This window comes from Stegostoma tigrinum, chromosome 38 (assembly GCF_030684315.1).
Source record: "Stegostoma tigrinum isolate sSteTig4 chromosome 38, sSteTig4.hap1, whole genome shotgun sequence".
Classification (NCBI taxonomy): Eukaryota; Metazoa; Chordata; class Chondrichthyes; order Orectolobiformes; family Stegostomatidae; genus Stegostoma; species Stegostoma tigrinum.
The window spans coordinates 26,646,420-26,669,439 of NC_081391.1; the positions used below are offsets into that span (position 1 = coordinate 26,646,420).

General features: G+C 43.3%; 1 protein-coding gene across 1 annotated transcript in view; it reads left to right on the plus strand.

The window, feature by feature from the left end:
- Nucleotides 1-209: 209 nt before the first annotated feature.
- The window catches only part of si:dkeyp-118h9.7 (sacsin), a 67,633-nt gene continuing 44,822 nt past the window's right edge, over nucleotides 210-23,020 (plus strand). The window contains exons 1-4 of the mRNA XM_059640745.1: nucleotides 210-277; nucleotides 5,153-5,195; nucleotides 12,828-12,911; nucleotides 20,844-20,955. Coding sequence (XP_059496728.1) covers nucleotides 210-277; nucleotides 5,153-5,195; nucleotides 12,828-12,911; nucleotides 20,844-20,955 — 307 coding nt within the window. The remainder of the gene's footprint in view (nucleotides 278-5,152; nucleotides 5,196-12,827; nucleotides 12,912-20,843; nucleotides 20,956-23,020) is intronic.

Consider the following 23,020-nt stretch of genomic DNA (forward strand, 5'->3'; position numbering starts at 1 on the left):
TAGGCTGGCACAACATCGTGGGCCGAAGATCCTGTACTGTTCTATGTTCCATGTTCTATATAACTGCATATTCTTTCATCTCTGGAAACTGGGTACTATAGGTATGCATCCAAGGAAATGAAAATTTTGCTTTTTGACTTGATTCTTTCACAGACATTGGTGACTGATATATATTATTTTTATTTAGGTATGCAGCAGCATCTCTTATGATGGCTTCTTTGCTGCATCGTGAAAGTCAAGCTGCTGGCAGTTTAAGCAACAGTAGTAAGAAAACAAGGTATGATGCAGATGGAGCTGCTGGTGTGTTGTTGCGATCATTATATTGACAGGGTAACTCTGATTTTTTTTTGTGACATGCAATAAATTTTGTTCCAGAGGAAATCAGATCAACTAATCAGGCCAAGATTCTGTGACAGGCATTAACAGGATGATTCCAACCAGTGCATCCACTATATATGTAACCATTTCACTTCTATCACAAGAATGTAGGCCATCAGGTTTAAGGAGCTTTATCAGCCTTTAGTCACATTACTCTGATGAGAGGTTTTTTCCCTCATGATTTTGATTTTCTAAGATTCCTCTGTTGGTTTTCTACTATTATCGGGGTGTTTTAAATGGTCTGCTGCAAAAGCAGAGGCAAAATATTTGTTCAAAACCTCTGATATTTTTTGTTCCCTTTATTCATTTCCCAGCCTGATTTCTAAGGGGCTGACATTTACGTTAACTGTTCTTCCTTCCTATTAGATTAATTAAGGCTTCTAGTACTTTAATATTTACAAGCTAGTCTCTTCTTCTACTTTTTTCCTACTTTCCTAAGTCAAATTATTGAACATTTCTAAAATTTTCCAAATCTTCTGGCTGACGACTACATTTTGCAGCTGTTTTTCAATTTGATGTCATCTTCAAAAATCTTTGATTTGACTTATTATTGTTACTTGTATCTAGGTACAGTAAAAAGTTTTGTTTTCTGTGCGGTATAGGTAGATCATACCATACAAAATGCATAGGGTAATAGAACAGAGTGAAGAATATAATGTTAAAGCTGCAGAGAAGGTTCGGAGAGAGAGAGATCACCCTGAAATTTAAAATTGAGAGGTCCATCCAGAAGTCTAATAACAGCGGGGAAGAAGCTGTTCCTGAATCTGCTTATACATGTGTACAAATTTTTATGTTTTCTGCCTGATGGAAGAGGGTGACAGAGAGTATAACTGGGGTGGGAGGGGTCTTTGATGTTGTTTGCTTTCCTGAGGCAGCCGGAAGTATAGGTGGAGTCAATGAATGGAAGGCTGGCTTGCGTGATAGACTGGCCTGTGTTCACAACTCTTTGTAATTTCTTGCAACCTTGGGAAGAGCAGTTGCCAAACCAAGCTGTGATGCATCCAGATAGAATGCTTTCAAAGGTGCATCTATGAAAATTGGTCAGAGTCCTTGCAGACATGCCAAATTTCCTTAGTCTCCTGAGGAAGTAGAGACATTGTAGTGCTTTCTTGACATTGCATTGACATGGGTGGATCAGGACAGATTGTTGGTGATCATCATTCCTCGGAACTTGACTCTGTCGACCATCTCGACTTCAGCACCACTGATGCACACAGGAGCATGCCCTCCACTCTGATGAAGTCAATGACCAGCTCCTTTATTTTGCTGACATTGATGGAAAGATTTCCCACACCATGCTGCTAAGCATTCTCTTTCCTGTGTTTTGTCTTGTCATTGTTTGAGATCAGGCCTAGAACAATGGTTTCATCAGCAAACGTGTAAATGGAGTTGTGACAGAACTTGGCCACACAGCCAAGAGTTATAAGGAGTATAGTAGGGGGCTGAGTACACAGCTTTTTGTGGCACTGGTGTTGAGGATTATAGTGGAGGAGGTGTTGTCACCTATTCTTACTGATTGCGGTCTATGGATCAGAAAGTCGAGGATCCAGTTACAGAGAGCGGAGCAGATCCTAGGTATTGGAGTTTAGAGATGAGTTTGTTTGAAATTATGGTGTTGAAGGCAGAAATATAATCAATAAGTAGGAGCCTGACTTGGATATCCTTGTTATCCAATTATTCCAGGGATGAGTATAGGGAGATGGCATCTGCTGTGGACTTGTTCCACTGGCTGGCAAATTGCAAAGGATTGAGGCAATTTGGTAGGCAGTAGTTGATGTGGGCTATGACTAACCTCTCAAAGCACTTCATAATGATGGACATCAGAGCCGCTGGGCAGTAGTCATTGCGGTATGCTGCATGACTTTTCTTCGGCACTGTGATGATGGTAGTCTTCTTGAAGCAGATGGGGACTTCAACTCATAGTAAGGAGAGGTTAAAGATGTCAGCGAATACTCCCACCATCTGGTCTGCAGATGGGAAGGGAAATAGGGATATCCAGGAAACTATAGACCGGTGAGTCTCTCACCAGTTGTTGAGAAGCTATTGGAGAGAATTCTTAGGGATAGGATTTACACGCACTTGGAAAAACATGGCCTAATTGGGGATAGTCAGCATCGCTGTGTGCAGGGCCGGTCATGTCTTACTAACTTGATTAAATTTTTTGAGGAGGTGACGAGGGTGATCGATGTGGGTAGAGCAGTGGATGTTATTTACATGGATTTTAGTAAGGCTTTTGACAAAGTTCCTCAAGTTAGGCTCAGAGAGTAGTAAGGGTGTGGAATGCCCTGCCTGCAACAGTAGTAGATTTGCCAAGTTTAATGGCGTCTAAATAGTCATTGGATAAACATATGGATAATAATGGAATAGTGCAGGTTAGATGGGCTTCAGTTTGGTTTCACAGGTCGGCACAACATTGAGGGTCAAAGGGCCTGTACTGTGCAGTAGTGTTCTATGTTCTATGTATATGTTCTATGTTCTATGTTCTAAAAAAGATTAAGATGCATGGGATCCATGGTGACTTGGCCACATGGATTTAGAATTGGTTTGCCAATTGGTGTTTTTCAGGCTGGATGTCTATGACCGGCGGTGTTCTGCAGGGATCCATACTGGGACCTCTGCTGTTTGTGATATATACATACAAATAACTTGGATGAAAATGGAGATGGGTGGGTTCATAAGTTTGCAGACGATTCAAAGATTGGTGGAGTTGTGGATGATGTAGAAGGTTATCAAAGGTTGCAATGGGATCTCGATCAGTTCTCCACTCCATATGGGTGGAGAAATGGCAGATGGAGTTTAATCCAGGTAAGTGTGATGTGCTGCATTTTGGGAGATCTAATGTTAAGGGAAAATATACAGTTAATGGCAGGACTCTGAACAGCTTTGATATACAGAAAGATCTTGGGGTTCAAGTCCGTAGCTTCTTGAAAGTGGCCACGCAAGTAGATGGGGTGCTAAAAATGGTGCATGGCATGCTTGCCTGTATTGGTTGGGGCGTTGATTATAAGAGTCAGATGTTACAAGGCTTTGATTAGGCCACATTTAGAGTATTGTGTTCAATTCTGTTGCCACATTACAGGGAGAATGTGGAGGCTTTGGAGAGGAGGCAGAAGAGGTTTCCCAGGATACTGCCTGGATTACAGGGTATGAGCTATAAGGAGAAGCTAGAAAAACTCGGGTTGTTTTGTCTTGAGCAGCGGTGGCTAGGTGAGACTTGATAGAAGTCTACAAAATTATGAGATGCATAGACAGGGTTGACAGTCAGAATCTTTCTCTCAGAGTTGAAATGTCTAGTACTCAGGGAATTTAAGGTGAGGGGGAAACTTCAAAGGATATGTGAGGGGCAAGTTTTTTTTACACAGAATTGTTGGAGTCTCAAACACACTGCCAGGTATCATGGAGGTAGATGCAATAGGGGCATTTCAGAGACTTTTAGATAAGCACAGGAATATGCAAGGAATAGAGGGATATGGGCCAAGGGCAGGCAGAAGGTATTAGCTCCATTTGGTGTCATGTTCGGCATAACATTGTGGGCCAAAGGACCCGTTCCTGTGCTGTACACTTCTGTGTTCTATGTTCTGTGACTGGTTAAAAACTTGGCTGATTGAATATAATGTGGGTAAATGTGATGTTATGCACTTTAGCGGGAAGAATACTGGAGCTGAATATTATTTTGATTCAGAAAGAATGCAGAAAGTTATAGCACAGATGGGTTTGGGAGTCCTTGTGCATAAATCTCAAAAAACAGGCAAGTAGGGTCAGCAGATTGTAGGGAAGGCAAATGGAATGTTGATCTTTATTTCAAAGAAATTGGAATATTAAAATAGTGAGGTATTGATAAAACTACACTTGGCACTAATCAGACCACAGCTAGAACATTATGAGCAGTTTTGGACCTTTTATTAAAGGAAACATTTACGGGTATTGGCAATCCAGAGAACGTTCACTTAGCTGATCCTGGATATGCAGGAGGGTCTTAAGAGGAGGGGATGAGTTAGTTGTACTTATATTGCTTGGAGTTTAGACAAATGAGAGGCAACTTTATATTGAACCGCATAAAATTCTTAGGGGACTCAAAACGGTAGATGCAGAGAGGTTGATTCCCCTTGAGGGAGAGTGCAGGACCAGAGTGCATAATCTCAGAATCACCCATTTTAGACATAGATGAAAAAGAATTTCTCTCTCAGGATGTAGTAAATCTGTGGAATTCTTTCCTGCAGAGGGCTGTTGAAACTGTGTCATTAAGTATATTCAAGGCTGTGATAGACAGATTTTTAATCAATGAGGGAATCAACGGTTACGGGGAAAAGGCAGGAAATTGGAATTGAAGTTATCAGGTCAACCACAATCTCAATGAATTGTGAAGCAGATGCAGCAGGCTGAATGGCCTTCCTCTGCTGTATTGTCTTCCCATCTCATGGAGCTATTCAATATTTTAAAGGTAGAGGTGGGTTGACTCTTGACTAACAAGGACATCAAAACTAATTGATGTAGGTGGGAATGTGGAGCAGAGACTATAATCAGATCAGTTGTGACCTTTCTAATGATAGAACAGTCTCAATGGACTGAATGGTCTAGTTCTGCTCCTAATTTGTATGTTTGTATGATGATAACCAGCGCTAATTGTCAGTTAAGGAAGGGTCTTCAATTTAACTTATTTGGAAGAATTAGCTCCCTCCTGCTCAAAATCTTACGATGATTATCTTCAGCTATTACTTGCTAAGACATGGATAGAGCAGGGTCAGGAATAGATATTGCAGGTTCCAGAGTTTAGATCTTTCATTAAGGTCAGGGAACGTGGAAAAAGAGGGGGAGGTGTGGCTTTGTTAGTCAAGGACAGTGTAACCTTGGCTGAAAGAACTTTTGATGAAGAATCGTCTACTGAGGTGGTATGGGCTGAGGTCAGAAACAGGAGAGGAGAGGTAACACTGCTGGGAGTTTTTTATAGGCCTCCACAAAGTCCCAGGGATGTGGAGGAGAGGATTGACAAAACTATTCTGGGCAGAAGTGAAAGGAACAGGGTTGTTATTATGGGAGACTTTAATTTCCGTAAAATTGTTTGGAAATGCTATAACTCTAGTGCGTCGGATGGATCAGTTTTTGTCCAATCTGTGCAGGAGGGTTTCTTGACTCAGTATGGGACTCAAGAGGGGAGGCCACACTGGATTTGGTACTTGGTAATGAACCAGGCCAGGTGTTTGATTTAGTGGTAGGTGAGCACTTTGGAGAGAGTGACCATAATTCGGTTATGTTTAGTTTAGCGATGGAAAGGGATAGGAACATGCCACAGGGCAGGAGTTATAGATGGGGGAAGGGCAATTATAATGCGATTAGACAAGACTTAGGAGGGTTAGCAAAATGCAGGGGATGGGGACAGTCGAAATGTGGAGCTGGTTTAAGGAACAGATATTGTGTGTCCTTGATAGGTATGTCCCTGTCAGGCAGGGAGGAAGTGATAAGGTAAGGGAACCGTGGTTTACTGAAGAAATTGTATCTCTTGTTAAGCGGAAGAGGGAGGCTTATGCGACGATGAGACGAGATGGTTCAGATGAGGCAATAGAGAGTTACAGATTAGCTAGGAAGGATTTAAAGAGAGAGTTAAAAAGAGCAAGGAGGGGACGTGAGCCGATAATGGCAGGTAGAATAAAGGAGAACCCTAAAGCTTTCTATAGGTATGTGAGGAATAAGAGGATGACTAGGTTAGGAATAGGGCCAGTCAAAGACAGAAGTGGGAAATTGTGTGTGGACCCTGTGGAGATCAGAGAGGTGCTAAATGATTATTTCTCATTTGTTTTCACTGAGGAATGGAGAATATTGTAGAGGAGATGACTGAGTTACGGGCTACTAGAATTGAAATGATTATGGTTAGTAAGGAGGAGGTGTTATCAATTCAAGAAGGCGTGAAGGTAGGTAAATCCCCTGGGCCAGATGGGATTTTCCCGAGAATTCTCTGGGAAGCTAGGGAGGAGGTGGTGGAGCTTTTGGCCTTGATCTTTGAGTCCTCATTGTCTACAGGTTTAGTACCAGAGGACTGGTGGATTGCAAATGTTATGCCCTTGTTCAAGAAGGGCAGTAGGGATGACCCAAGTAAATGTAGACCTATGAGCCTTACGTCTGTTGTAGGAAAAGTTTTGGAAAGGATTGTAAGAGATAGGATTTATAATCATCCAGCAAGCAACAATTTGATTGGAGATGGTCAGCATGGATTCGTCAAGGGCAGGCCGTGTCTCACAAACCTCATTGACTTTTTTGAGAAGGTGACCGAGCGTGTGGATGAGGGCCGGGCAGTTGACATGGTATACATGGACTTCAGTAAAGCCTTTGATAAGATTCCACATGGTAGGCTATTGGAGAAAATAGAGGCATGGGATTGAGACAGATTTAGCAGTTTGGATTAGAAACTGGCTTTCTGTAAGAAGGCAATGGGTGGTGGTTAATGGAAAATATTCAACCTGGAGTCCAGTTACTAGTGGTGTGCCTCAAAAATCTTTTTTGGGACCACTACCGTTTGTCACTTTTGTAAATGACTTGGACGCAGGTATAGGTGGATGGGTTAGTAAGTTTGCAGATGACACTAAAGTCGGTGGAGTGGTGGACAGTGTGGAAGAATGTTGCAGGTTGCAGGGAGACTTGGATAAACTGCAGAATTGGGCTGAAAGGTGGCAAATGGAGTTCAATGCGGATAAATGTGAGGTGATTCACTTTGGGAAGAATAATAGGAAGGCAGAATACTGGGTCAGTGGAAAGATTCTTGGTAGTGTGGATGTGCAGAGGGATCTTAGTGTCCATGTACATAGATCCCTGAAAGTTGCCACCAGGTTGATAGTGCTGTTAAGAAGGCTTACGGTGTGTCAGGTTTTATTGATAGAGGGATTGAGTTCCGGAGCCGTGATGTCATACTGCAACTGTACAAAACGCTAGTGCGTCCTCATTTGGAATATTGTGTGCAGTTCTGGTCGCCCCATTACAGGAAGGATGTGGAAACATTGGAGAAGGTGCAGAGGAGATTTACCAGGATGTTGCCTGGTCTGGAGCGCAGGCCCTATGAAGAAAGGCTGAGGGACTTGGGACTGTTCTCATTGGAGAGAAGGAGGCTAAGAAGGGATTTAATAGAGACATACAAGATGATCAGAGGATTCGATAAGGTGGACAGTGAGAGTCTTTTTCTGAGGATGATGACTTCAGCTTGTACAAGGGGGCGCAGCTACAAATTGAGGGGTGATAGATTTAAGACAGATGTCAGAGGCAGGTTCTTTACTCAGAGAGAGGTAAGGGCGTGGAACGCCCTGCCTGCCAATGTAGTTAACTCAGCCAGATTAGGGGCATTTAAACAGTCCTTGGATAAGCATATGGATGATGATGGGATAGTGTAGGGGGAGGGGCTTAGTTTAGTTCACAGTTTGGTGCAACATTGAGAGCCGAAGGACTTTGCTCTGTGCTGATTTGTTCTATGTTCTAAGGAAACCTCCTCTCTCTTGTTCACACTATCCAAGTTGAAGCCTAAAAATACAATGTTTCAGGATTAACTTTAAATAAAACTCAGTGCATTGTGTTTGATTTGAGCAACATGGATGTTTTCGGCCAAATTCAGCCTAGATGTTTAGAATGTAATTATATCCACAGGGGTTGCTCTCTTCCTGAGCTGAAATAATTTGTGCAGTTTAACATACAAGATTCTTAGGGCAAAGACAGAAATTGCAGGTCAAACTCACAGCATCTGTGGAAAGATATCAAAGTTAACATTTCGGGCCCAGTGATCCTAGATGTGGAAAGTTTGTTTACTCTTGTGGGAGAGTCTAGGACCAGAGGGCATAACCTCAGAACAAAGGGGCACCCTTTTAAGACATGGATGAAGAGGAATTTCTTATCTTAGGGTAGTGAATTTGTGGAATTTTACCACAGAGGGCTGAGGAGGCTGTGTCATTAAATATTTTCAAGACTACAATTGACAGTTATTTTAACAGTTAAAGAATCAAGGGTGTGGGGAGAAGGGACATTGAGGACAGTAATGTTCTCATTGAATAGAGGGTAAACTCAATGGGCTGAATAGCCTGCTTCTGCACCTATGTCTTATGGTCATAACACATGCACTGAAATTCTACAATCTGCAGGCCTTTACTGCATGTGATGATTTCAAATCCAAAATCCACAGCTGCAATGACATCAGACATCAGTGTGGTAAATTGCCCAGGTATTTCCTATCAACAATAGGTAGGACAAATCCAACTTGAGCAGTTATGGCCCCATTAACCTATTTTTCATGGTACTGCTACTATCAAGTAATGATTTGATAAGTGCCTCGGTCCAAACATGGACAAAAGTGTTGAACTCCAGAGGTGAGCTGGAAGTGATTTTCCTTGTTATCAAAGCAGCATTTGACTTAACAGATTCTCAAGAAGCCCTTGTAAAAGTGGAGGTAGTGTACATCAGAGGGAAAATTCTGCTGGGTTGGAGTCATACCTACCACAAAGAAAGTTGATTTTGATTGTGGGAATTCGATCATCTCAGCTCGAGACCGTCACTGTGGGAGTTCCTTAGGGTAGTGTCCTAAGTGCATAGCATCTTCAGCTGCTTCATCAATGACCATCCCTCCATCATAAAGTGAGAAGTGAGAGTGTTCGCAGATGATTGCACATGTGCTGAACAAGAATGTAGAGGCCAAGTCATTGAGTCTATTTAAGGCAGATAGATAGATTCTTGATTGGTAAGGGGATCAAGGGGTATAAGGAGAAGGCACTACCCTGTCTCCTATGACTAAGCCAGCTCTGAGTCTGTCTTGCCAACTCACCCTGATACAATGTGACTGCATCTTTTGTATTGGTCTGCCACAAAGAACTTTGTCAAAGGCTTTATGAAGTCCATGTAAATGAACCACCTTTTCCTCATCAATCATCTTCGTCACCTCCTTAACAAACTCGATAAAGTTAATGAGGCATGACCTCCCCTGTACAAAACCATGCGTTCTATCGCTAATAAGTCCATTTGCTTCTAAATGTATATATATCTTGTCCCTCAGAATGTTTTCCTGTAATTTCCCTACCACCGATGTGACACTCACAAGTCTGTAATTTACAGGATTATTCCTGCTACCCTTCTTAAGCAATGGGACAACATTGGCTATTCTCTAGTCCTCTGGGATCTCACTTGTGGCCAATGAGGATACAAAGATGTCTATCAATGCTAGATCTCTTGCCTCCCTCAATATTCTGGGATAGATCCCAGCAGGTCCTACGGATTTATCTACTCAAGATGCGTAACACTTCTTCCTTCTTAATAGCAACTTGGTTTAGAAACTCGACACTCCCATTCCTGAGATCATCCTTCACCAATTCCTTCTCTTTGGTGAATACTGACACAAAGTATTCATTTAGGACCTCACCTACCTCTTCTGACTCCACACATAGATTCCATCCTTTGTCTTTGAGTGGCTGGACCCTTTCCCTGGCTTCGCTCTTGCTTTTTATATATGTATATAAAGCCTTGGGATTCTCCTGAATACTGTTTGCTCATGACTTTTCATGACCCATTTCAGCCCTTCTAATTCCTTGTTTAAGTTCTTTCTGACTTTCTTTATATGATTCAAGGGTTTCACCAGTTCCCATCCTCCTAGGCCTTATATAAGTTTCCTTTTTTATTCCTAACCAAGGTCATGACTTCCCTGTTCATCCAAAGTTCACATAACTTGACAACCTATCCTTCATTCTCACAGGAAGGTGCCTTTCCTGAACTCGTATCAACTGCCATTTGAATTACTCCCACAAGTCCAATGTGGATTTACCCTCAAACTGCCACCTCCAATTAAAATTCTCCAGTTCCTGCCTACTATCGTTGTAGGCTGCCTTTCACCAGTTTAACACCTTTGCCCAAGGACTGCTGTTATCTCTATTCATGGGTTTCTTAAAAATCACAATACTATGGTCAGTCCTCCAGAAATGCTCCCCTACTGAAACTTCACTGACCTGGCTGGGCTCATTTCCAGAGCCAGGTCCAGTATAATCCCTTCCCTAGTTGGACTGTTTACATATTGTGTCAAGAATCTGTCCTGAATTATAAATTCTGCCCCATCCAAGGCCCTAGCACAAAGTGAGTCCTAGTCAATATAGGGGAAGTTAAAATCACCCACCACAACAACCCTCCATCTCAGGCAACCAGCTTGTAACTGATGTCCATTTCAAGCCCACCGACTCCCACAGCTACCTAGAATACACCTCCTCCCACCCACCCTCCTGCAAAAATTCCATCCCCTATTCCCAATTCCTCCGCCTCCGCCGCATCTGCTCCCACGATAAGACATTCCACTCCCGCACATCCCAGATGTCCAAGTTCTTTAAGGACCGCAACTTTCCCCCCACAGTGATCGAGAACGCCCTTGACCGCGTCTCCCGCATTTCCCGCAACACATCCCTCACACCCCGCCCCCGCCGCAACCGCCCTAAGAGGATCCCCCTCGTTCTCACACACCACCCTACCAACCTCCGGATACAACGCATTATCCTCCGACACTTCCGCCATTTACAATCCGACCCCACCACCCAAGACATTTTTCCATCCCCTCCCCTGTCAGCTTTCCGGAGAGACCACTCTCTCCGTGACTCCCTTGTTCGCTCCACACTGCCCTCCAACCCCACCACACCCGGCACCTTCCCCTGCAACCACAGGAAATGCTACACCTGTCCCCACACCTCCTCCCTCACCCCCATCCCAGGCCCCAAGATGACATTCCACATTAAGCAGAGGTTCACCTGCACATCTGCCAATGTGGTATACTGCATCCACTGTACCCGGTGCGGCTTCCTCTACATTGGGGAAACCAAGCGGAGGCTTGGGGACCGCTTTGCAGAACACCTCCGCTCAGTTCGCAACAAACAACTGCACCTCCCCGTCGCAAACCATTTCCACTCCCCCTCCCATTCTCTAGATGACATGTCCATCGTGGGCCTCCTGCAGTGCCACAATGATGCCACCCGAAGGTTGCAGGAACAGTAACTCATATTCCGCTTGGGAACCCTGCAGCCATATGGTATCAATGTGGACTTCACCAGTTTCAAAATCTCCCCTTCCCCTACTGCATCCCTAAACCAGCCCAGTTCGTCCCCTCCCCCCACTGCACCACACAACCAGCCCAGCTCTTCCCCCCCACCCACTGCATCCCAAAACCAGTCCAACCTGTCTCTGCCTCCCTAACCGGTTCTTCCTCTCACCCATCCCTTCCTCCCACCCCAAGCCGCACCCCCAGCTACCTACTAACCTCATCCCACCTCCTTGACCTGTCCGTCTTCCCTGGACTGACCTATCCCCTCCCTACCTCCCCACCTACACTCTCTCCACCTATCTTCTTTACTCTCCATCTTCGGTCCGCCTCCCCCTCTCTCCCTATTTATTCCAGTTCCCTCTCCCCATCCCCCTCTCTGATGAAGGGTCTAGGCCCGAAACGTCAGCTTTTGTGCTCCTGAGATGCTGCTTGGCCTGCTGTGTTCATCCAGCCTCACATTTTATTATCTTGGAATTCTCCAGCATCTGCAGTTCCCATTATCTCACCACAACAACCCTGCTGTTTTTACATCATTCCAAAATCTGTCTACATAGTCTCTCTTCTATCTTCTGATGATTGTTGGGAGGCTTATGGTATACCCCAGCATTGTGATTTCACCTTCCCTATTCTTGACCTCTACCCACATTGCCTTGCTGCACCTGTCCTCTGATGTATCCTCCCTCAGAAGAGTGGCTAGTTCAGAAGGCTAGTGGATGTTGCTTAGTAATACTTATGACGTGGGTTCTGTTTCTGAGATAATGCTTACGGTTTGTGACTGGTTGACAAAAACTGTTATCATGGCATATGGATGAGTAGCAGAGCATGATTAACAACTCAGGAAAAACAAGGTGTATGTAAGGAGCGAGAGACTCAGCCTTGCATATAAATCCACACATTTGTTTTTATAAATAAATTCTTCCTAATTCCTGTTTTAAATTTTAATTTCAAGTAACTTACGTGCCTTGGTCCTGACTAATGTCGACCTCTCTTTAGTTTTATTTCTGTCTATTTTTCTTGGCACTACCTGTTTTCTTTCCTGCTTCAATTGTTCTTATGCACAAACACACACTGAACAGATTCAAGAAAGGTGGTTTAGCAAATGAAAATGATCGAGGTTGAGGTTACTCCATTTGAAGTCATGCTTGTCTAGGAGTTCCGAGTTTATGATCTTGAGTCCAAAGCATGGTATAATGAATTATTTTTTATAAAATTGAATTAATGAACTATTGTCTGATCATGTGCAGATGATTTTGTTTCTAAGGGTGGTATGGTGGCCATATTTTGTCTGGCTTTTGACTGAACAAGCTATAGAACATAGTGGTATCCATTGTCGAAGAAAATAATTGGGTGTGGCAATAAGACAATTTTAACTTGGAATTAAGTACAAATTCACAATTTTTTCCATTTATGTAGGAAGAAATTTGGTGCAACTACTCCACCATTTATTGACTACCTGAAAGAGATTCTGCGTAGATATCCTGATGGTGGCCAAATTCTGAAGGTAAATCTTGTACAACAGAACAATGGATTATTAACTCCTTGGAAAATGTCAACTTTCAATTGGGATCATTTCCTTGAAATCATTTCAGTTCAATTTTAATCTAGTTTCATTGTAATTAATTTAATAATTGAAAACTGGAACCACGTAGAATCGCAAAATAGTTACAACAAAGAAGATAGCTACTTGACTGAACTATATTTGACTCTGTGTGTGTGTGTGTTGCCTCTCTGAAAGGGCTACTTAACTGATGCCACTTTTGTCTTTTCACTGAGCCCTGTAAATGTTTTCTCTTTAGATTGTTATTTTTGTGGTCCCTTAACAACTGAATTTTCCTCGTATTTAATCTGAAATATGAGATTTCATTTACCAATGATTACAGCAGTAAACAACTTTCCAAAATTATAGCATATGAAAACAAAGGGAAGAATTACCAAAAACATGAAGGTCACAACACTCACTAAACTGATGCTAACAGTTTATCCGGTGCCAAGTATGTATGGTTTAGAAAGGGTGGATGCTAGGAAGTTGTTTCCGTTAGGCGGGGAGACTAGGACCCATGGGCACAGCCTTAAAATTAGAGGGGGTAAATTTAAAACTGAAATGAGACGACATTGCTTCAGCCAGAGAGTGGTGGACTTGTGGAATTCATTGCCGCAGAGTGCAGTGGAGGCCGGGACGTTGGATGCCTTCAAGGCAGAGATCGACAAATTCTTGATCTCAAAAGGAATCAAGGGCTATGGGGATAGTGCAGGGAAGTGGTGTTGAAATGCCCATCAGCCATGATCTAAATGGTGGAGTGGACTTGATGGGCTGAATGGCCTTACTTCCACTCCTATGTCTTATGGTCTAAGTGCACCCTGATATCAGTGCATTGTTTTTGAAATGGAAGGAATGAAAATTGAGCCTCAGATGAAGGCAGGCAAAGGAACAACAATCATCTAATGTCATGAGTGGCTGTCCCTTGGCCAGAGAAGGTGGGGGGCAAACTTTTCTGGGTAGATCTCATCAAGCAGACCTGGTAGACAGCAGTTCTCATCAGGTGATCTTCACACAATAGCCTTCTTCGAGCAGTCCCCATCAGGCAGGTGAAAGATGGACCAGAAGAGGAAAGGAAGACCAAGGGAAGGGCTCACTGACCCCTTGACTAGAAAGCAGGATGTTGCTCCTGTCACTTGTACAAGACCAAAGCATTCCGTGCCAACAGCCTGTTTACCCTCTGGTATCAGAGCACCATCCCCAGTTGTCATAGTTGTATATTTTCTTTATCTAATTGAGTAATGGATCATATCTAAACTGCTGCTTCTTTACAAATTCAATAAAGTCTGAAAATTACTTACAGCTCATCAACTGCTTGAATCAGGTAACTGTGAGCACAAACCCCTAAAATTAACAGGACAATATCCACTTCTCTTTCCACCACTCTCTCAAACAGTGCAACCCAGATCCTGACTGCTTGTTGTTGAAAAGATTTTGCCAATCACCTTAAATCAGTGACCTCTTATTTTTGACCTTTCTCCCAATGGGCCCTTCTTACCTAAAAGTTCCCAACTTCTGTAAAGGTTCTAGCAGATTGGAGATTAGTAAATTTAGCACTATTACCAAGAAAGGAGGGCAGGTGTGAAGAGAAGGCAGGACTATTGAATGTTATCAATCATTGGAAAAAGAATGCACTTATACAATCTGAATATGACCAAAATCAAAATGGGTTTCTAAAAGAAAAATGTATCTGACAAATTTATTAGAACGTTTTGAGGATATAATTAGTAGGGTAAGTAAAGAGAAATCATTGAATGTAGTACATCTAGATTTCCAAAATTTTTGCAAGAAAGTGACACACAAAGGTTAATATGCATGATAAGGTCTCATGGAATATATTAGCATGGATAGAGGGTTGGCTATTGCAAAGGAAACCATGAGTTGGGATAAATAGGTCATTTTCAAGTTGATAGGCTAGGCTGTAACTAAAGGAGACCTACAAGGATTGATGCTGGAACTTTGGTTATTTACAATCTATGTAGATCACTGAGACAAAGAAGCATCGAAGTTTGCTGATAATGCAATGCAAGATAGGAATATAAATTGTGAGAAGGGCATAGGTTGAAAGAATTATAAACAATTTAACTAAATGGGTAAAAAGTCAGCTGAGAAGTGGAGAAATGTCATGTCATTTCCTTTAGAAGAAAGAATACAAAAACAGAGTATCTTTAAAAGGCTTAAAATTTCTATGTTGATGGTCAGATAGATTGGCATTGAAAGTTAGCTTATGGGTATAGAAAGCAATTAGAAAACTAAATGACATGCTGGCCTTTATTGGAATGGAAAAATAAAGAAGGAACGGGCACTGAGGGCTGCCTAACCAGAGTTGTCCACGGTCCATGGGCAAATTAAAAAGAAAGCCTTGCTATAAATGTGCAGGTACCATTCCAAAGAAGAGTCATACTGAGCTTGAATTGTTAACTTTTTCTGTCTCTCTCCTCTCAAATGCTGCCAGCCTGCAGTTTCTCCAGCATGTTTGTGTTTAATGTTTTTATTCTAAAACTAAAAGCTATCATTTTATTGAGACCAGAAGGGATTGCCAGGGCTAGGAGTACTCACTTCAGAACTGGGAGAAGTTGTTCTAAAGGACAATCGTATCAGTCTCAAAATGTAAACTCTCTTTGTCTGTCCACAATTGCTGCCAAACCTGCTGAGTTTCTCCAGCACTCTCTATATTTGTTTCAGATTTCCAGCATCTTCAGTACTGTTTTGCCTGGTCCAAGTTCCATTTATAAGAGGTCCAGTGTCCTACTGATATAAAGCTCACATCTCAGCCATGAAATCATTTGATCTCTCCTCATGTTTCTGCATTCACTGGTGCTAACACTGTGAATAATGGAAATATTACTGCATTCGGGGTCTTGCTTTTTAATTTCTTCCCTAACTTCCTAAAATCTATGGTTGGACCTCATACGTCTTTGTCCCTATGACATTAGTATTAATTTAGACTGTGCCTGATTGCTTTTTGTTCCCTACTGCGGCTACTCAATAATTTCTTTAAGCCAGGCACTGAGGAGGCAACACACCATTCTAGATTCATGGCTGAGGTCATAGAAATGCAAAGATTTCATTACCTATTCCCAATTCCTTCCACTCCGCCGCATCTGCTCCCAGGATGAGGCATTCTACTCCCGCACATCCTAGATGTCCGAGTTCTTCAAGGACCGCAACATCCCCCCCGCAGTGGTCGAGAACTCCCTTGACCGTGTCTCCCACATTTCCCGCAACACATCCCTCACACCCCGCCCCCGCAGTAACCACACTAAGGGAATCCCCCTCATCCTCACATACCACCGCACCAACCTCCGGATACAACACAACATCCTCCGACACTTCCGCCATCTACAATCCGACCCCACCACCCAAGACATTTTTCCATCCCCACCCTTGTCTGCGTTCTGGAGAGACCACTCTCTCCGTGACTCCCTTGTCCGCTCCACACTCCCCTCCAACCCCACCACACCCGGCACCTTCCCCTGCAACCGCAGGAAGTTCTACACTTGCCCCCACACCTCCTCCCTCACCCCCATCCCAGGCGCCAAGATGACTTTCCATATCAAGCAGATGTTCACCTGCACATCTGCCAATGTAGCCTACTGCATCCACTGGACCCGTTGTGGCTTCCTCTGCATTGGGGAAACCAAGCGGAGGCTTGGGGACCGCTTTGCTGAACACCTCCACTCGGTTCGCAATAAACAACTGCACCTCCCAGTCGCAAACCATTTTAACTCCTCCTCCCATTCCTTAGATGACATGTCCACCTTGGGCCTCCTGCAGTGCCACAATGATGCCACCCGAAGGTTGCAGGAACAGCAACTCATATTCCGCTTGGGAACCCTGCAGCCCGATGGTATCAATGTGGACTTCACAAGCTTCAAAATCTACCCCTCCCCCACTGCATCCCAAAACCAGCCCAGCTCATCCCCTCCCCCCACTGCATCACAAAACCAGCCAGCTTGTCCCCGCCTCCCTAACCTGTTTTTCCTCTCACCTATCCCCTCCTCCCACCTCAAGCCGCACCTCCATTTCCCACCTACCAACCTCATCCTGCCTCTTTGACCTGTCCATCCTCCCCGGACTGACCTATCCCCTCCCCAACTCTCCACCTATACTCTCCTCTCCACCTACCTTCTCCTCTATCCATCTTCGGTCCGCCTACCCCTCTCTCCCTGTTTATTTCAGAACCCTCTTCCCATCCCCCTCTCTGATGAAGGGTCTAGGCCCGAAACGTCAGCTTTTGTACTCCTGAGATGCTGCTTGGCCTACTGTGTTCATCCAGCCCCACACTTTGTTATCTTGGATTCTCCAGCATCTGCAGTTCCCATTATCTCTGATCATAGAAATGCCGGTCTATTTTCTGAGCTATGGACTCACTGTTCACCTCTACTCACAATTGAGGTAACTGTTGGCCACAATTTCTTGAAGAAACAGTAGCTCACCACCCTGACTCGAATTGAAAACTCAAGGATAATCTCAAATCCTCGGCTCTATCAACTTTTAACCTGAATTTAACCCAACTGGCTGTCCATTAGCTCAGCTCAAGACTTCCTTCACTATGTCAAAAGATGTCATACCTCCATGTGCTGCCAGCCAGCCATAGGCTTAGTAGCCCTCTACTCCCAGCAGTAACAATAGGAGTTGTGACCACTCGTGGGAATACAGTCAACTCTCCCCTTGAGGATCATCACTCGATCTGGACACAAGTGGGTAGTTTTTCAGTGCTAGTCAGACAGGACCCCATGTGAAGGTGGAGGCTGCAATTGAGAGGTTGAGAAATGTAAATTGGGGTGTAAATTTTGAAATAGGATGGGCTTATGTTACCCCTAGCCTGCCACATGGAGCAAACAAACCCTACCATCAGCTGGAATACCATTACTTTGCCCAAGAGCTAGTAGACCATCTGAAGCCATCCTCACCGCTGGAAAATTGCCAGTAGATACACACAGATATAAGCATGATCCCCCTACCACCAGTCTACCTGATTTTACATTCCTGCTAGACTGCCCATCTGCTCATAACTGGGAAGGGGTGAATATATAAAATCTCAGCCAAAGTCCCTTTGATTTGACTCTGGCTACAATCAAACATTTACCACTACTTTTCAGAAGTTGGAGCTGAATACTGATTGGGAAAAAAATAAACATGTTCTGGGGACTCCTGCTGTACTTTGCCTGGCCCTTCTTGACTACCTTGCTGTTACCCATTTGCTATCTGTTTGCATAAACTTACGCTGGATGGTGATTGTATTCAAAATCATGGTATCTGTTAATTAACAGAAACAAATTTAATTCTTAAATGGATTGCAACATAGAAAATAGGAGCAGGAGTAGGCCATTTGGCATTTTGTGCCTACTCAGCCATCCAATATGATCATGGCTGGTTATCACCATCGCCTTCTCCAAAGCATTTAGAAATGGGCAACAGTGCTGGCCTAGTGATAGACGCACATCTTGGAAATTAATTCTATAAAGTCCCAATCAGAAGGATGACAGTGAATCAAACAGATAGAATGCTGGAGAAACTCAACAGGTCTAGTAGCATTTGTGGAGACAGAAACAGAGTTAATGTGTTGAGCTCTTTGGAACGAAAAGGTTTTGGAAATTTTTTAAAAATACTTTTGACAGAAACAGAGGCTTAGTGCAAAACACAAAGGTGTTGTTAATGGTGGTGAAAGATAAAAATAATGCAAAATGGGTGTAAGTTACGGTGTGACAAGAGAAAATGGGTCTTCTCTACTCAAAGCAAAGTAAACAAGACAAGGCTGGGAGAGGGCGTAGGAGGATGGGCAGATAATGGAAGAGAAAAGGAGAATAGACATAAAGCAGCCAATTTCCTAAATTATGATAGTCAATTTTGAGACCTCAAAGCTATCAAGTGCCTTTGTGGAAAACACGGCATTGTGCTTCGTCAGAACCTTATTAAAAGCCAAAAGTGACGGTGAAGAGGTTGATTTCTTAATTCAGTTTTTAATCATCTGTTTAGTATTTTAAATGCGTATAATTCTGAAGTCTTAAATAGTTAATTATTTAAACCACGCTTACTCAGCAGAATTCAAAGGGAAGGATGGAGACAGGAAGAAATGAATCAGTAGATCCAATGCAACTTCCTTCGCCTCCAATGCCATTTCCTTTCAGTTAGTTATTAAATACTTATCCTCTAATACCATTATTAGTTTTCCTTTGTTCTCTTAATTTCCTATTCTGAATTACCCTGTGGTTCTTCACCTTTGATTCTGCACATGTGTGGTCACTCTTCTCTCTCAACAGGTTTGAGTGGAGAAATCCAGAAAATAGACACAGCAATGTATGACAATATAGATTCAAGACAGAATGATCATTCATAAAATTATAATTCTCAGAATTTAAATTCTCAGCTGAGCTGGAAATAAATTATGCAAAACCATAATCTGTACGCTGCTCTCAAACCAAAAGAGAACAGCAGCTGGTAAATGCATCTGATCCAAATATAGAAGATGCAGAAAGGTTATTAGCCTCAAGGTCATGAGTATAAACCCCAAAGACAATGTGACAATAAAGTTCAGACGATTTCACTCATCGAGAACAAATACATTAAAAATCCAATTATAAGAACTCAACCTCCACAATGGCCATAACTGATACAAAATACCCTTTAAAAATTCTCTACTTGCCAAACATTTTAATGAATAACACCATACTGACTTAGTTCTAAAATGTAAAATTGCTTCACACTATGTACCATGGATTTTCAAAATCTATGAAGTTATAAAATCAAGATACTGCAGATGCCAATATTCTGAAATCAAAACAGAATATGCTAGAGAGCATGAAGAATATTCTGGACTGAGAAGGTCAGGAAGCATCTGTGCAGAACAAACCTAAGGTAACATTTAAAAAGTTATCAGCACGAAACATTAAGCCATTCAGCCAATCAAGACTGTTCTGCCATTCAATCATGGCTGATATGTTTCTCAAACCCGTTCTCCTGCCTTCTTCCCGTAAACCTTTGATTCCCTTAGTAATCAAGAACCTATCTGTCTCTGCCTCAGATAGACTCAATGACTTAGCCTCCGCTGCCCTCCCTGGAAATGAGGTCCACAGATTAACCATTCTTCTGAACTCAGTGGAATAAAAACCAGAGTCCTCTAACACTTCACTTGGAATTGTTTTCTTGGCTGTTGCCATTACTTTCTAATCTTGGGGCCAGGGCAAGAGGGCAATGCTCAAGTCCATATAAGTAGGCATGAGAATCAAACTTGTGTCTTTGACATTATTCTGAACCATACATTTAGCAAAGACTAGAAACTGAATGGGTCTAACAACATACTGTGGCTACAAGAGGAGGTCAGAGACTGGGAATTCTAGTGAGTATTTCACCTCCTGACTCCTCAGTGTGTGTTTTCCCATCCACAAAGCACAAGTTAGGGGTGTGATTCAAATACTCCCAATGTGCCTGGATGGGTGCAGCTCCAACAACACTCCAGAAGCTCAGCGCCACCAGGACAAAGCAACCTGACTGACGCTCCATTCATAACCTTCAATATTAACATCCTTTCCCACCCACACAGTGTGGCAGCAGTGTGTATTATCAACTGTTTGCACTGCAGGAACTGATCAAGTCTTCTTCAGCAGCAATTCCTTCTCACTCTGTGTTAATTACATGAAAGAATGGTTCCCACAGACAATCAAGGTTACGCAGTTACCTCCCAGCTAAAGAAGGCACTTTTAAAAACATATATGAGGTTTATTTTGTATTTTTCCACTTTGTTTAAATTGCTCACTGCAATAAGCAATTAACCCTTAATGATTAACCATTAAAGGCCTAGTTTGAAGATTCCCTTTTTAAGCCTAATACATCACACCGCCCACACAATAGATGCCATGCGTTAGGTAATTGACGGCCTTTCTTTTTCTGTAGGAACTTATTCAAAATGCAGATGATGCTGAGGCGAAGGAGGTGGTGTTTATATTTGATGAACGAACATATGGGACATCATCTGTGTTTATGAAGGATCTTAAAAAGTTTCAAGGTCTGTTCAGGATGTAAAACTAATAAAATGCAAAAAGGATTATAAGTGGATTTAGAAGTTCGGTTTTATTTTCTCTCAAGATAATTGATAAATTCCAAACAAATATTAATTAAATGAAGGTCCGATCTAATAATGTGGATGTGAAGGTGACTATTCGAAATTTGTCAATATAAGTAAGAAAATTAGTAGTTTATTTATTTCCATCCCACTGCACCCTTTCTTTTCAATGGTGCGGTAGTTTTGTTAGATGAATTTTTAAAAAATTATTCATTGATGTGAAAAGCATTGCTGGTTAGGCCAGCATTTATTGCCCATGCCTAATTAATGAACCAGATGTGTTTTCCCCAACAATCGTCAATGGATTCATGTTCATTCTTTCAACTCTTAAGTCCAGATTTTATTTTAGTGAATTCAAATTGGTAGATAGTGGTATTTGAAACCAGGTCCTCCAAGCATTACCTAGGTATCAGGATTACCAGTAAGCAATAATGTGATGAAGTCATTGCCTCCCCTTTCTAGTCTCAGATATTCAGTTACTTGGGACCTTTCTCGTGATCTGTGGTTCTTAATGAGAGAAAGAGTATCAATGTTGCTAGAAGTAAAAAGTTGACAATCCGAAAGGCAAAGTAAGAATGGGCTGAATTTTGTTTAGCTTGATGGACGGTGGAGATAAAACATTGTGTGGGACATCACTTGTGAGGGAAAACTATATGAAGTTGAGTCAGTGATAACAAAGTGTGGAGCTGGAGGAACACAGCAGGCCAAGCCACATCTTAGGAGCATAAAAGCTGACGATTTGGGCCTAGGCCCTTCATCAGAAAAGTGGGATGGGGAGAGGGTGCTGAAATATATAGGGAGAGAGGGGGAGGTGGATCGAAGGTGGATAGAGGAGAAGATAGGTGGAGAGGAGACAGACAAGTTAAAGGGGCGGGGATGGAGCCTGTCGAGGTGAGTATGGGTGGGGAGGTAGGGAGGGGATAGGTCAGTCGGGGGAGGATGGACAGGTCAAGGGGGCAGGATGAGGTTAGTAGGTAGGAAATGGAGGTGCGGCTTGAGGTGGGAGGCCGGGATAGGTGAGAGGAAGAACAGGTTAGGGAGGCGGGGATGAGCCAAGCTGGTTTTGGGATGCAGTGGGGGGAGGGGAGATTTTGAAGCTTGTGAAGTCTGCATTGATACCATTGGGCTGCAGGGTTCCCAAGCGGAATATGAGTTGCTGTTCCTGCAACCTTCGGGTGGCTTCGTTGTGGCACTGCAGGAGGCCCATAATGGATATGTCTTCTAAGGAATGGGAGGGGGAGTGGAAATGGTTCGCGACTTGGAGGTGCAGTTGTTTATTGCGAACTGAGCGGAGGTGTTCTGCAAAGCGGTCCCCAAGCCTCCACTTGGTTTCCCCGATGTAGTGGAAACCACACTGGGTACAGCAGATGCAGTATACCACATTGGCAGATGTGCAGGTGAATATCTGCTTGATGTGGAAAGTCTTCTTGGGGCCTCGGATGTGGGTGAGGGAGGAGGTGTGGGGGCAAATGTAGCACTTCCTGCGGTTGCAGGGGAAGGTGCCAGGTGTGGTGGGGTTGGAGGGGAGTGTGGAGTGGACAAGGGAGTCCCAAAACCAGCCCAGCTCATCCCCGCCTCCCTAACCTGTTCTTCTTCTCACCTATCCCCTCCTCCCACCTCAAGTCGCACCTCCATTTCCCACCTACTAACCTCATCCCTCCCCCTTGACCTGTCCATCCTCCCCAGACTGACCTATCCCCTCCCTACCTCCCCACCTATACTCACCTCTACAGGCTCCATCCCTGCCTCTTTAACTTGTCTGTCTACTCTCCACCTATCTTCTCCTCTAACCACCTTTGATCTGCCTCCCCCTCTCTCCCTATTTATTTCAGAACCCTTTCCTCCTCCCCCACCTTTTCTGATGAAGCGTCTATGCCCAAAAGGTCAGCTTTTGTGCTCTTAAGATGCTCCTTGGCCTGCTCTGTTCATCCAGCTCCACACTTCGTTATCTCAGATTCTCCAGCACCTGCAGTTCCCATTATCTCTGATGCAGTTGAGTCAGCGACGG